The following is a 15,728-nucleotide window of genomic DNA, read 5'->3' as shown; positions in this document are numbered from 1 at the left end:
TTAGAGGGAAATAGAACTTGAAGGACATTGTGGGAGATAAAAACAGGGAAATATTGGAGAAGGGCGATCATACGCATTCGGATAGCTGATGCCAAGAACTGGGGTAGGGGAGAGCCAGAGGCTGTATTGGGGGGGAGGGTTCATTAGCAAACTAGTTTTGCAAGGGAAAGAACAATATTTTTAGTGAGGAGGGACAGGAGATGCTGAGTAAAGAAAGGTGCCGTGACAGGAGAGGGCAATTGACTGTCATTCCGGCCTGCCCTCCCACCTGCGATACTTCATGGCAATTTTGTTCTTTGGTTACGTAAAAGGAAATTTGGATCTTCTGATATTTGGTCACATTGCGCTTCCAGCAGTTGAGAAGAGACGAAGTCATCATGATTCAAGTGGCATTTGGAGCTAGTTTGGAGAGTCCCAGAATGAGAGCGGGAGAAATGAGGGAAGCCAACCCCTTCCCCCCCTGCACACCCAGTCTGCCTGGTGGTCCATCGTCTACTCGACTCAAGACTGGTATTTACTAGTATGGAATATCAGATGCTCCGGATCACCTGTCATACTATGAAGCGAAAGCGGATGCTGTTGGGTGCTGGGAAGCGGTTGTTGATTCCTGCTGTAATCTCTCCCTAGCCTGGGAACCTGGCCTTGAGAAGTCTAATAATCACCCAGCCCGTTACTCTGCTTGTAGAGTCAGAAGACTAGCAGAAGGGGAAGGGGGGGGAAAGTATCCACAGGGAACCTTTATCTGCTTTAGGTTTGTCTGAAGCCGTCAGTCCTAGCAAGGATGGCGTGAGAGCACGAAACTGGCATCTTCCTAATAAAGAAGTGAAGTCTTTTGAGAGTTGCCTGGCTTCCTCACATAGAAAGCAGCTGATGAGCTGGCCCTGTTGGAACGCAGGAAGCTGCCTAATTCTGAACCTGAGCGCTGGCCCATCCAAGTCTGTGCTGCTTGCTTTGACTGCCAGCCTCTCTCCAGGGTTTCAAGCTCGTTCACATCACCTCATATCGGGTCCCTTTAACTGGAGGTTGAACTTGGGACGTTCTCCCTGCAAAGCAGCTGCTCCGCCACTGATCCAGTCCCTCTTGAGGACAATAAGCTTCCATCGTAGACTTGAAGGGGAGGCATGGCCAGGCATGGTTGTCCCGAAGTCACATCCCTGCCGAATGAGGAAAACAACATGGGGCCAACTCGGCCTTGAGCACTGGATGGGGTGTCTTGACCATTATGCGCTGTCCCATAAAGCAGTAGTTTTGGGAGCGAGCAGGATCACCCAATGATATGGGATCATGTTTTGGGCCCACCTACTGATGTCAGCTCTTGACCTGGAACGGATCACTCCGCTGTGTTGTGTGACCTCCACTTTAGGTACCTTGGAGACATATGCACGAAGCTTCTTGTGGGTACTGACCCAGTTCCATTGGCAGGCCCCCATGCCAGTGCCGTGCCACTGCAGAACACTACAAGAACTGATGAACCACAAGAAGATAGCGTGTATGAAATGCATTCTTGCACAAACGCTGATATCCTGTTCCATGACATCATGGAAGCAGAGTGGCCGCTCGTGCCTGGGTCTATGAGCCGGTGGTTCCTAGCAAACCTTATGATGCAGGCACACTGTCTCACAAGAGCCTGTGCACCAATGCAGAGCTCGTGCAGAGTGCCACAGGACCACAGTGTGTGGGAGAACGGCTCGTGCTCGTGCACTGTTTCACAATTTGCTCGTGCCCCTGAGCCTGCAGGCTGCTCGCTTCCCATCCCATGAGAGTCCCTGTGGGCTGGGCTTCCCGTCTGCCCTGTGAGCAGAGCTAGGTTCATGAGGAAGGTAGGCAGCGAGCCAGTCGGTGCCACTCTCCTCCAGCAAAACAGACACCCTGCATGTCTCTCTCCAACTCCAGTGTCTTTCTGCTCAACGAGGTAACGGGGCTTGTCAGTTTGCTTGGCTGTCTTCTGGGCGGGGGCTGGGAAAGGGCTGGAGAGCCTGGGAGTAACTCAGAAAGTGGACTTGTGTGACATAGCTGAGAACTGTGGCTAGGAAAATTCAAGGCGGGGGGGGTAGTGGAGGTGGGCTGGATCCTCAGGTGAGCTCGCGCTGTCAAGAAGAGTTAAGATTTCTATGTTGCTTTGAGGGCATTGGTAACAGCAGCTGGCAGCAAGAGCATAACCCCCAGCTGAGCTGAGAAGGGGCATGTGTGCCCGGCTTTGCCTGGCCCACGGATTTCCCCTTTCCATCCCTGCTCAGCAACCGAGGTCTGTATGCAGCAGTGCCCCCTGCTGGGCAAAATAAGGAATGACACAGCTGGGAACTCGGGGAAAGGCCCAGTCCCTATTGACCCCCCAGGAAGAACTATATTCTTTCCCCACACCGGCTAGCTACCCAGTTCTGCCCTGTCCAGTAGTGCAACGCCAGGAGCGCCCCCCACAGCTAGGGATCCTGCCCTGCCCCCCCCCCCCCAACATCCCTCATGCAGGATCAGAACTAAGCAGAGGCTCTTCTGCAACCGCAGCGTCGGGCCGCAATGCAATGCCAGGTTCTTTCCCCACACTCGCTTCTCCATCTCACAGAGAGGCGCACCGTGCGTGGCTTGCACTAGCCCAGCCCATCAAGCGCAGCGGCCCCGTCCCTAGAGAGGGGCAATGCTTTAGGGGTGGCGTCACCTATTCCATCCAGTAGGGGGGGGCGCATAACCGGGCACCTCCATCCCGCTCAGGTACAGCGGCTTGTTCATACAGCGACAGGGAGGAAGTAACAGAGAAGGCCCGAAGTCCCCCCCCCCCCCCCTGCCAGGGCTGGAATTAGGGCCTGAAACCTACAACGCTTCATCGGGATCCCAAGCAAGGGAGCTCAAACGCCCTGTCGGCATCCCCCAGAAGGCAGCCGGAGTAGTGGGAGGGGGCCACGTCCAGCCAAGAGGACGGGGAGGCAGCAGCGCGAGCAAAACCAACGGGCCTGGCCGGGGGGTGGCTGGGCAGCGCGGCAGGGCCCCGGGGCGGGCGGGGGGGAGAAGGACGGCGCACCCTCGCCGCCTTCCCGCTCTACGCTTTAGAAAAAGATGCCGGGCTCCGAGCTGGCCGCCCCTTCCCCTCAGCCCCGGCAGCCTCGGCACCTGCTCGGGCCCTGGCGCCGGCGCCAGATGCGGCGGAGGGGCGGGGAGAGGCGAGAGGCACCCCCCCGCGCGCCTGGAGTGGCAGCGCCCCCCCCGCCCCCTTCCCCGTCTTGCCGCTGCAGGAGCAGCTGGGCGAGTTCAATGGCGGGGGGGGGGGGGGTGGCTCGCCCTCGCCTCCCCCCCCCAAGCCTCGAACTGCCCGCCCGGGCGGGGACGGGGGCGGGGGGGCATCCCTCCGCCGGAGGAGGCTCGCTCACGAACGGGACTCTCCAGTGCCCGGCACGTCCCCGCGCCCATTCGCGGGAGGGCGCGGAGCGGGAGGAGGAGGCGCGGCGGCGCGCACCGCCAGCGCCGGGAGGAGGCGAGCCGGAGCCGGAGCGAGGCGGGCGCTGCTGGGAAGCGGCGCGGCAGGGGGAGCAGCGGGGCGGGGGGCGCCCCCTCCCCGCCCTCCTCCCTCCCTCCCCAGCTGGCAGCGCACCCCGGGCCCCGCCGGCCGGCCGGCTCCCTCCCCGCCCGTCTATGTCTTTTTCTGACTCCAGCGCAACCTTCCTGCTCAACGAGGTAACTGAACGGGCGGCCGAGCGCGCAGACGCCGCCGCCGCCCTTCCCTTCCCCGCCCCGCGCGCCCCGTACCCGCCCCGGCCGGCTGCGGGCATTCCCGGCGCCCCCCCCCCGCGCTCCCCGCCCCCCCCCCGCGGGGCAACCCCGGGCAGGGGCGCGCGGGGAGGGGGGGGGGAGTCCGCCGCGCAGCCGCCGCTCCTCTTCCCCTCCCGCCGCCCGCCCCGCTTGCTGGCGTCTAGGCCGGCCCCGTGTGCCGAGAGAGCCCCCTTTGCAGCGTCTGGTTCTCTTGGGGGGGGGGGGGTTGACAGGGGGCATTCCCGGGCATCCCCCCGACTGCCAGGGGGCAAGGAGGAGGGCTTGGCCAGCGCCAGCGCGGGCAGCCAGAGGGAGGCCGGGAACGGCGGAGGGGGGGATCCCCCCCTGGCCCCGTTTCCTGCCTCCCTCTCCACCCCCCCCCCCCAGTCTGTCCCCGGCCAGCCCGGCCCCTGCGCCGCAGAGCAGGCGTCAGCCCCGGAGGAGGCCGGCCCGCGAGGCTCTCTCCTAGGGATGGAGTGCAGTGAACTTGGAAGGGGAAACCCAAGTGTGGCGCGGGAGACGCCCGCAAAGGTGGTGCGGGGAGCGGGTTCTGCCCTGCCAACCCGGCTGGCGATGGCCGGGGGTCCCGGCAGGGCCGACGCCGGATTCCGGCGGTTTGGAGCTAGGGTGGGAGATGGTGGGCAGAGGGGCAGAATTGCCAGGGAGGGGTCCAGCTGGCCTGGGCTTCTCTTGCCTCCTCCTCCTGTGATTCACTTGTTACCCCCTCCCCAGCTCCACTTGATCTCCAGACCTACACAGGCCCAGTAGACACGGAGGAATCCCCCCCCCCCCCCCGCCGCCTGCATCCTTTGTTTAGGCCGCCTCTCAGGTATCTGCCTGACTGGATTGTCCTGATGTGGGACCTGGCTGGATTCAGAGCGAGGGGCAAAGATCAGGCTGTGCAGCAGGCGCACTTGTATCTCACCAGTGGGGTGGCCCTGCAAGACTTTTGCCTCTACTTCTTCCCTCTCTCCCTCCTTTGCTCCCTTTGTTACCCTCCTGTTCTCTGGCGCTCTCCTACCCCATCCCTTTAGCATCGCCCCTAACAGGTGCAGGCAGATCCAGACAGTCCAGTAGCTGTGCCTGACTCCCCCTCCCACTTGCCCATCTCTGTGCCTGCCCCCAGGGGAGGGCTGGTGGGTGGGCGCTATTGTTTTTCCCGTCGCTGCTGAGCTAAGAGCTTGAGCGCATCCAGGGTGGGGATCTATCACACAGCGGACTGAGCAAGCTTTGTGATTGCATGCCACCCGCTGCCCCCAACCCACTTGGGGCAGGGGGCACAGCACTGGACAGCCGTCTTTTTGGAAGAGCTAACACCTTTTCCTGCCCTCCCCTCCCTTCATTCTGAACGGTTCTTTTTTCCCCCATGTATGACGACTCCTATCTCCATGGATTCGAAGACTCCGAGGTGGTGAGTCGACAGGCTGGTAGAAGGGGTTATTTTAGGCATGGGAGAACCACCCACCGTAGAAGAACCGGGCATTGCCTTATTTCATTAGGGTGGTGAGCTCTGGTGCTATTGCAATGGTGTTGAAAGTTGGGGCAGAGAGAGTGGGGCAGTCCAGCGGCTTGAAGGGGGAGTATGCATTTGTTTGTGGCACAATTGTAGGAGGCTCCTTGTTATGTGTGTATTGGAAATCTGTGATGGGAGAGCAATAAGGTATGTTGAGGGAGGACAAAAGTATGCTGAGTGGGGAGCAATAAGGTATGTTGAGGGGGGACAAAAGTATGCTGAGTGGGGAGCAATAAGGTATGTTGAGGGGGGACAAAAGTATGCTGAGTGGGGAGCAATAAGGTATGTTGAGGGGGGACAAAAGTATGCTGAGTGGGGAGCAATAAGGTATGTTGAGGGAACCCCAGAGTTACGGATGATGGTGGAGAAGGGGTTGTTTTCTATGATTTCAAATTCAGTTGAGACTAATAGGAACTTTAAGTCTCCTCAATGAGCTGAGGTGTGTTTTGAGGCAGATGGGAATGCGCTGGTTATGGCTGGGTGGAGGACTTCCCATGAAAGTGAACCTTCATCTAGCAGCTCCCCCTGCTGGCTGGGGAGTCCAGTGCATGATCTTCGTTGGCATTTGTGGACCAATCCTGAAATGTTCCCACGCAGCAACCGTTTCTTGTTAAGATCACGCTTTCTGCATTCTTGAGCCAGGAGCAGAGAGACCGTGCAAGCTCAGTCCATAATATATATGGCAGCCTAGTTAAGCTGGTCTTTGTGCAACAGATCCCTGGCTGGATCTCTTCCTACTCCTTTTAGGGATCAAGTAGGGGAAAGTGTTGCCATTTTTTGTAGTGGGACCACCAAAATAATGCTATTCGGAAAGAGAAGAAGGTGTTTTAGTATGTCACCAAACTGTAGCTGTAGAAATCCTGGGTAGAAAGTTTGCAAGATGTTTGGTTGTATAAGGGTAAAAGAAAGATGGGTTAATCAACAGAAGCAAAAGGGGTAGACCTGTAAGCCAGCTGATCACGTCTGGACTGAACCTGTTTGCCGGCCTCTCTAGGGCTCCACCAATAATAAGGCAGGTCTAGGGCTCCCTGCGTGATGCTGGAACAGTTCTTATGACCAGACCTGATACTTCCTGCCCACCTGGTTGGGGTCAGGCATCCGCCACAGGCGCAGCTGCTCTGCTTTGAAATGTGTGGGTGGGTGCTGGCAGGAGGAGGTGGATGATCAGATGACTTAACGGAACTGGGCTGCGGGGGGCCTGGCATTTCCCAGAGTCTGCCTGAGCTGGGGTGTGTGTGTGTGTGTGTGCATGCGTGTGCAGACAGAGCAACACAGTGTGTGTGTGTGTGTGCCCACTGCTAGAAGTGTGAGTTATTCCATTCTCCCCACCACCCCCATTTTAGCACCTTGTATCTCAGTCATAAACACTTCTTAAAGACTGTTGCAACATACAGTTTTTTAATTTTCTCAGTGGCTCTTCATCATATGCTCATTGGGACGGGAGAAGGAAGAAAAGTGCTGAACTGGGGAAGCTGATACGGGGCAGGAAGTATCTGGAGCGCATCACGTTTATGGAATATATTCCACATCGCAAGTCCCTAGGGGCCAGGCAGGGATCCACCTAGACTTTCTTTACCCTCCTCCCCCCCTTTCCTTCCTTGTTTCCTGGCTTCGAGAAACTGGTTGTGCCGTTCTCAAGGACTGAATGGGGCAAAGAGCCAGTCAACATGCTGAAGGAGAATCAAGGACCAGGATCATGGCCTAACTCCAGCCCTGGACTTTAGGTAACTTGGGCTTGCCCATCGTAATGGACCATCAGCATGGCATCTCTAGGCAGAGAGCAAAAGTACACGTGGCGCTTGGAAGCCATGATCAGATCCATGATTTATCTGCAAGAAGGAACCATGAGGGGACGGATATAGACTAAGAAGTGGAGAGAGTAATGCTTCCTTCCTTGTGCTGCTTCCCTGATCAGAAGAGTCTCCCCCAGGATGCTTTATTCATTTTATTTTTTAACATTTTACTTCATTTGTACCCTGCCTTTCCCCCAGCGGGAACCCAAAATGGCTTATCTCATTCTCCTTTCCACCATTCTTTCCTCACAACAAACGCTGTGAGGTAGGTTAGAGGCCGAGTGTGCGTGACTGGCCCAAGGTCACCCTGCCAGCTTCCATGGCAGAGTGGGGAATTGAACCTGCGTCGCCCAGATCCTAGTCTGTCACTCTAGCCACTACACCGCACTGGCTTTAAGAGCCAGAAGGGAAAAAGACTGGTAACTATGATGTGCCTGTCTTTTTTCCCTATTGGGACTAAATGTAGCTGAGCGGCAGCTATTCTGCTTGGGGAGAAAAGTTGCCTCCCTTGCCCAGAGCTGTGGCCTTGATCCGTATCTTTCCTCCCCTCCCTAAGCTGCTTTTTGCAGGAAAATGGGAATATGCTCATGGATCTCCAGTGTCCTTTGCAGTCTGGCTCTGAGATACTAGGGAGGCAGCGCATTGACCTGGTGGGGCTCTCCCTTTTTTCCTTCCCCCAGTGCTTGGCTCTGCAAATCAGGCTAGATCAAACTGATCCAAGGGAGGAGCACAATTCTGTCTGCTCCTTGCTGCTCACTCAAACCCACAACATCCCATCCCTGGGGTAGGCAGCCGGCGGACAGCGTAAATCTCTTTTCCATATGCAGAATCTGGTTTACAATAAAATATTTCCTTTGTATTTGTCTCCCTTGCAAAAATGTGAGGTAGACCATACTCAGGGTGGTTGGTGTGGTGGGTGAGATGACCACGATGGGAAGGGAAGAGGTGGAGGGAGGGTTTGCTACTCACCGATTGGTGTGGTGGGTGAGATGACCACGATGGGAGGGGAAGAGGTGGAGGGAGGGTTTGCTACTCACCGACAGCTTGCATCTTAAGCTCTTTGGCTGAGATTCATTTTTCTCTCAGACAGTCTGTAATTGCAGCTGCGACCGCACAGACTGGACCAGAAAGCGTCTCTGTTACACGGAGGGGGTGGGGGCTTTCAAGGATTTGCCCTTTATGGCTCCAAGTCCAGTTTTGTTCAGGCCATCTAGGAGAAACTAGGCCGATTCCAGACGGCCCTCCCCACCCCCGATACGTCGCGCGTCGTCGCGCGGAAAACGCGATATTTCGCATTTTCCGCGCGACGTTTCGGGGTGGGGAGGGCCGTCTGGAATCGGCCACACAGAGACATTGGCCACATGCAGGGTGTCTTTCTCTCATCACTCAGTAACCACAGTTAGTCCTCTGTGTACCTGATCTAGAGATGTAAAATATCCAGAAACTTTGAAGCCATGGGTGGGAGAAACTCTTTTTTGTAAAAAAGGAACGGAGATTTGGGAGAAATTGAAATATATGCTATACCCCCCTATCAAACCTAAATTTACTTTGTAGCTTTAACAACATTACCTGCATAATTTATAACTTAGCATAGAATATAAAATTAGACTATTTGGCCTGTTTATGGAATTTAGAAAGAAAGCTGATCAGCAATCCCAAGCAGGTGTACTCAGAGGTAAGTCCCGTGTTATTCAATGGGGCTTACTCCCAGGAAAGTGTCCTTTTGGATTTCTTCAAGCAGAACTGTAAATATGCTCAGTACTTGACTGAGAGAGCTGCAAAATTCTGCACCCTCTGCTATCTCAGCATGTGTATCTTAATTCTTGCCAGGAAAAAAGAAAAGTTGGAATTAGAGAACAATTGTTGTAGTAAACAAAGAAAGAGTATTATTAGGACAGAAATGGTCTCAAGCCAGTTATAACAGGTGATAGGACTTTCGCAGGTCTTTCATTCATAGGGTTGCTGTAAGTCGGAAGCAACTTCATGGCACATAGCAGATACACATTTTTCAATATCAAGTTAAATTTATAACTTTGAAAACACTGGGCTCTTTAACAATGTATTAGCATTAACAAATTATAGTATTGTTGCAAAAATTATTCACATTTCAAACAAGAAACGTATTCTTGCAAATATGTTCTATATGTCTACATGAGTACCCAGTTTCCTGGGGGTACTAAATGAGTACCCAGTTTCCTTGGGGGTAAAGTGTAGATGACTGGGGAAGGCAATGGCAAACCACCCCGTAAAAAGTCTGCCAAGAAAACATTGTGATGTGACGTCCCCCCATGGGTCAGTAATGACTCGGTACCTTTACCTTATGTCTACAGTATACTTGGGAATTAGTATGTAACACTACAAGTGGTCTTCATAAAATTTTTCATGCTACATATTTTGAATAAACAAAACTTTCAGAAGCACCTTACTCATTCTAAAAGAGAAAATATTTTGTGTGAGTTTTTTTCAGTGTTCTTCCAAATATCCCAGTTTTTTCTCATTGGAAAAATGGTGGGGAGCGCCCCCTCCTCTTTTGGGGGGGCCTTCACATCTGTAGCCTGACATTAGAGCAGTGGGTATGATTTTAAGATGGGCTTTGAGTCTAGCATATGCCATTTTAGAAAATAACCAAGTATTTTCATGGTGTTGCAAGAAAGCTTCTCTCCTTCTCTGCTTCCATTTTTTTCAGGGCAAAGGCCGTATTAAGACATGAGAAAAGATGGCGCTTATTGTATGCGTATTGTATTTCCCTTTATATTCTCCAGTCCCCGCCCTTCCCAAGCCGTGGCCTTTAGAAGGTCCGTTTCTTTTAGCGGAAGTAAGCACCAAAGACGTAACTAAGTCTTCATAATAAGCACATGTACAAACTGAGCAGGCGTTACAGGGATACAGAAGCAAGCACCCAGCAGGCTGTGCTAAGTTACCAATGTCCCAGCACCTTAGAATTAAATCCATCTACACCATTGCCGTGCGGTTGTTCAGCTACACCGTGTTTACAATGAGCGGTAAACAATATAATATGCACCAATGTGGGTCATGAAATACTGACTTTTAAAAAAATGCTCTGAGAAACTGCAACACTGTCCAGGGTTGGAAAGTGACTGCTTGGGTTTGCCAGCTCCAAGTTGGGAAATTCCTGGAGATCTGGGGGATGAAACCTGGAGAAAGTGGGGTTTGGGGAGGGAAAGGACCTTGGCATGGCATAATTCCATAGGGTCCATCCCTCAAAGTTGCCATTTTCTCCAGGTGAACTGATCTCTGTGGCCTGGAGACCAGTTGTAATTCCAGGAGATCTCCAGCCACTTCCTGGAGGCTGGCAAACCTAGTGACTGCTTAACCCTTTCCCCATCGGCAGTTTTGAGCAGCAAAAGGAGAGGGTTAAGCGATCCCTCCATCTGCTGCTTCAAATCACAGTCTTCAAAATGTAGGTCGGTGCATCTGTAGGGCACTTCTCAAGATGAAACTAGTTTGAGACTCCACCCTGAGACCCTGGTGTGCTTCACAATCGATGCCTGGAGCTGCTGTTGCAATGGCCACAGGCTGACCCAAGTCTACATGAAGCCTAAAGCAATGCTTCAAACGAGAGGACAGAAGAATATTAGCTTGAGACAGAGATACTGGGAGACCCCCAAACTGTGATGCAAGTGAGCTGTGTCAGGGCAGCTGCAGTCTGAAAGGGAGTAGAAGGTAAGGAGGTAGTAATAATCTCTTCTTTTAGCCTCCTGATCTCCTTGGGCTTTCTCTTGTCTTTTGTTAAATGTGAAAGGGTGCATTTTGAGCTTTTGTTGCTGCTGCCAGGGCCAGCTTTTGTAATTCTAGGTGATGTATTTCAGTGTACTCCGTGCCCCGCTCCCAGAATGGATTCTAGAGTCCCTGTGAGTAACAGCCCTTTCTGTTGCCTCTAACCTGTCGCAACTCCACATCAAACTCCACAAAGGCCTCCTTCTGTTCCCACCTACTGGCATTTCCACCCCCTTTATGCCACTGAGCAAATCCTCCTGCCCCACTTTCTAGACAATGCAGCTGTTGATGTGTCCCATGCCTCACATCTGGCCCCTTTCCAGTGTTGTGTGATCTTTCCTTCCTCCTCCAACTCCCTCTCCAGAAACGTGGAAGCCAGAATACCCTTAGGGAGAAAGACCCCTCCATCTTCCGATATACCGGCCAGGATGCTACGTACCCCCATCTCCTGCCATGCTTATCTGGGGTTGCCTAGTGATAAAGCCTGCTGTGAAAATGCCCTGCTTATCCTCTAGATTTCATGGGGGAGCCCGGCAGAGCTCAGTTTCAGCCATGCTTACCTCCAGAACTATTGTGGAACACAAGGACTTGGTGATGGCATATATCAAAACAAGGGCAGTGGACCCTAGAAAAGTCAGGAGTGACAGTGTACTCCCCCCCCCCCCCATAGGCCAGGTTCATTCACAAATTCACAACTTTCGCACATGGGCCAAGAGTTTGACCTTTCGTATTTAGCTCTAATCAGGGCTTTTTTTCTGGGGAAAGAGGTGGTGGAACTCAGTGGGTTGCCCTTGGAGAAAATGGTCACAGCGCAGAGGGCAATCTCATCTCCTCTCTGTCTGGAGATCAGGGGGCGGGGCCACCAGCCATGTGACCATTTTCAAGAGGTTCAGGGACTCCCTTCCCCCACGTTCCAGCTGAAAAATAGCCCTGGGTTTATCTTCACATTTAATAAGAAGACTTCCGTCCTCAATTTCCATATTTGCATTGTTCCATGTGGTTTGCTGAGGAGGGAACAGAGCCTCTTTGGAGGCTCCTCCTGACCTAAGCAAACATCTTGTCCTGCATTGACTTTCCCAAAGCAGATAGAAGTTTCTCTTCAGGCTTCCATCGTGTAGAATATGTGGTGTGCTAGGGTGAGACAGCATGCATTCTTGTTATGAATAGAGTACTAGGCAGGCAGAAAAGGTTTTCTGAAGTCACGGCGGATGGGGTTGGATGCTTTTGGAGGTGAAGAGCTGTATGTCACTTGCACCCCTCCGTTTCACCCCTGATTTCCAACTTAACACAGGCCTCGTTTCCACGCGTGGCTTGTGCGTTGTCTGATTTATTACCGGTACATGCAGCAGGGAGCCATATTTGGTGGCGTACACACAGAACAGCTGTGTGTGTGTGGTCACGGCCTGTGGGAATTCACGCAGTTTCCTACATGGAAAGAACTTGCATGTTGTCTCATGCCACCCTGAGCCATCTCAGCCCCCCTCCTTTCTCACATCCGCTCAGAGCAACACACACACACACCCTATAGCTTTGCTGCTTTTGTGCCGGAGAGCGGGTGTGTTTACTCAGTCCTGGTACTGGCACATCCCTGTCTTTTGCATTGCTGTGGTGCTGCCTCCCATTCTCCTCCCTCACAGCTGCGGGGAGGGGACATCAAGGCTGGCATTCAGCCCCTGTGCTGGTTCAGCATAGCCTTGTAGTGTCGAGCTGTTGGGCACAGAAAGGAGGGCTTCATGGAAGGGGGGAGATTTTTAAATATTGCCCTCCCACTGTCCCTGGATCTGCTTCAGCAGTGTTTTAGGAATCACATGTGGCTTGAAGTGTATGGATTTTTTTTTTATTATTGTCCAAGTGAACATTTTTGTTTCCAAGAGGAGACAAACATCTAAGACAGCCTCCTGGATACTGGAGCGACTGCCAAAAAGAGGTGGATGCATTATCCTTCAGCCTCATTTCTGAGACTGAGCATCTTGGTCCATAAAAGCAGAGAATGCGGAAGGATAATATGGGTGTGATTCTCCGCCCCCCCCCCCATCCTGTATCTTTTAAAAGGACTATTTTGCCCATCACAGAAGAGGCTGCCCCAACAATTGGCACAGCTCCCCCTTCTGTGCAACTATTAGAAGCACAGAAGCTTGCCCTGTATAATATAGCAGCAGGGATTTACCAGAGTTTGGCTTAGTCCTCCTGATAACACCTTCCCAGAATCCTCTTGGGCCCCTTTTAGAGTTGCCAAAGAGATCCTTTTGGTAATGGAATACCCTTTAGGACAAGGTGTCTTTCCAGAAGAGACACTCCACTTACATCACACCTTACCAAGTCTTTGTAAGGATTAGGGAGATAATGTAGGTGAAGCACTTTGAACCCTTGAAATATGCTGTACCAATTCTATGCAGGGCTTTTTTTTCTGGGAAAAGTGGTGGTGGAACTCAGGACCGCACAATGACATCACTTTGCGTCAGCTGGAACAAGGGGGGGAGTTTTTTAAAGTTTAAATCACCCTCAGTGAAAATGGTCACATGGCCAGTGGCCCCGCCCCCTGATCTCCAGACAGAGGGGAGTTGAGATGGGCAATCTCAACTCCCCTCTATCTGGAGATCAGGGGGTGGGGCCACTGGCCATGTGACCATTTTCAAGTGGTGCCGAACTCCGTTCCACCACGTTCCAGCTGAAAAAAAGCCCTGATTCTATGTATTGTTATACTCAGACTTGGTCGTTTAGCTCTGTGGTGGCAATCTTGGCTGCCTCCTTTAAAGAAACAGCGTGCTCAGGTTACAAGACTAGCAATCTGATTGTCAGCAGTTTTGAATTGGCAGGCAGGATGCTGCTGCTTTACTAATTAACTCTTCCCTTTCTGGATTACGTCCCTGCCCCTTCTTTAATTAAACCCCCATATCGTCTTCCTCTGCTTTCCTGTCTTGCCTCAGTAGCAGACTTCGCATCTTTGTCATCTATTTGTTTATATGAGAATTGCCAACTGTCTTGGAGACAATTATCTTCCTGTCTCTTTACTAGAGGCTTTGATGGGAGATCTCCAGTGAAGACCAGACTTCAAGAAGCAGGCAATGGCAAAGTACCTCTGTTAGTCTGTTGCCATGAAAACCCCACCAGAGGTCGCCATAAGTCAACCATGACTTGAGGGCAAGATTTCATTTTTTAAATTAGAATGTTATTTAGCAAGTGATGTTATTTACTTCCATGCCATGAAAAGCTTTAGTTGCCCATTTCCAAATATCATGCCTCTATTAAAGGGACTAGACAGATTTCTCCAGGCCTATTGGCAACAGATTATATAGCCCACCCATGTATAGGGTGCCTTATAGCGTTTCATATAAATCAGTCAGGCCTCATTTTGAGAGGGAATGCGCAGGAATGCAGTTCTGGTAGTTCCCCAAAGAGGTCACATCAGGTGGTCCTGCCCACCTAACTCTCAGCCATTTTGGGCCTGTTTCGGCCTGGATTGGAGCCAAAATGGCCCGAATAGGGCCTCTTGACGGGTGGTGGATCACTTTCCCGCTCAGCAGCAGCCCAGTCCTGACCATTTTGGGCCCCTTTTCGGCCATTTTCAGCCCCTTTTTTGCCATTTTGGGCCCAACTTTGGCCCCGAATGGCAAGGATTGGGTCCAAAACAGCCAGGATAGGTGATGTCAGGGGGTGTGGCATCTGCAAATCAGTTATGCTAATGACACTTCTGGTGATGTCAAGGGGCGTGGCATATGCTAATGAGTTGTGCTAATGAGTTATGCTAAAGAGTTCCTCCAGCTCTTTTTCTACTAAATGACCCCTGTAAATGTACTGTGTCCTTCTCCCAAAGAATTTACAAATTAATAGACAAAAAGGAAGACAACGAAGGAAAAGGCTAGGGCTAAATGTGAGCAAAGTGTGCGTACTGAACTGTCATTACGGTGGAGAATGAGAGCTGAAGTGTTCCCCCAAAGTTGTTGCTGAAAAGGTGAAGTGAGAAGAAAGAGGAGATGTTTCAAGGCGCCTGTTGATGATACAGAAAGTATATTAGATAAAGGACCATGGCAAGGGAGGGATGGGGTGGGAGCAGAGGACTTAGCTGCTGAGCCCCAGGAAGGTGACCATGGGCACGTTAGTATGAATGCTTCCATTTCTGAGGCAGAGCTCCAGCATGCAGTGTGTTTCACACACGTTGCCTTCTTAATCCTTGCAACCAGGGCTTTTTTTCTGGGAAAAGAGGTGGCGGAACTCAGTGGGTTGCCCTCAAAGAAAATGGTCACATGGCTGGTGGCCCCGCCCCCTGATCTCCAGACAGAGGGGAGTTGAGATTGCCCTCCGCGCCGCTCCAGTGGCACAGAGGGCAATCTCAACTCCCCTCTGTCTGGAGATCAGGGGGCGGGGCCACCAGCCATGTGACCATTTTCAAGAGATGCCGGAACTCCGTTCCCCCGCGTTCCGGCTGAAAAGAAGCCCTGCTTGCAACAGTCCTGGAGGGTAAGGCGATGTTTTTATCTTCCCACTGCAGACCCGTGTGCATGCGTGTAAGTGTACTGGGGCTGCCTAGTGATTTCATGACTGGAGTGAGATTTTAACTCGGGAACTGTGTAGCTCACGGGGGTTTGTTTTGGTCCTGGCTGCTGCTGGATCTTTAACAGCAGCCTGACACCCAGAAACGTCCCAGGGAAGCTTTCCCTGGCGGAGAGGTCTATAAGGGGGGGAAGAGTCCTTGGCTCCGTTTCTGGGTGTCCAAAGTGGTGTTAAATATATAGAAGCAGAGTCCAGATGGGGAAAAAAATTAGCAACTTTACCATTTGTGTTCTTGGCTGCTAGGCTGTCGCACTGTATCAGTGTTCCAACTTCATGTGCACGAATTCTCTCTGTTGACCTATCTCAGGTATAGCCCTGTTTCTGTTTGGTTCCTGCTTTTGTGGGGAGAAGAAGATTTGGGATGCCTTTTTCCCAGGATGAGCATGCACATATGG

The 15,728-nt window shown here is 52.4% G+C and overlaps 1 protein-coding gene across 1 annotated transcript in view; it reads left to right on the top strand.

Annotated features, from left to right (window-relative positions):
* Positions 1-3,470: 3,470 nt before the first annotated feature.
* CACNB3 (calcium voltage-gated channel auxiliary subunit beta 3) overlaps positions 3,471-15,728 on the top strand; it is a 37,277-nt gene continuing 25,019 nt past the window's right edge. The window contains exon 1 of the mRNA XM_054976227.1: positions 3,471-3,663. Coding sequence (XP_054832202.1) covers positions 3,622-3,663 — 42 coding nt within the window. The 5' untranslated portion in view covers positions 3,471-3,621. The remainder of the gene's footprint in view (positions 3,664-15,728) is intronic.

Source organism: Eublepharis macularius, chromosome 4, assembly GCF_028583425.1.
Source record: "Eublepharis macularius isolate TG4126 chromosome 4, MPM_Emac_v1.0, whole genome shotgun sequence".
In the NCBI taxonomy this organism is placed as follows: Eukaryota; Metazoa; Chordata; class Lepidosauria; order Squamata; family Eublepharidae; genus Eublepharis; species Eublepharis macularius.
This window is presented reverse-complemented; position numbering and strand designations above follow the sequence as displayed.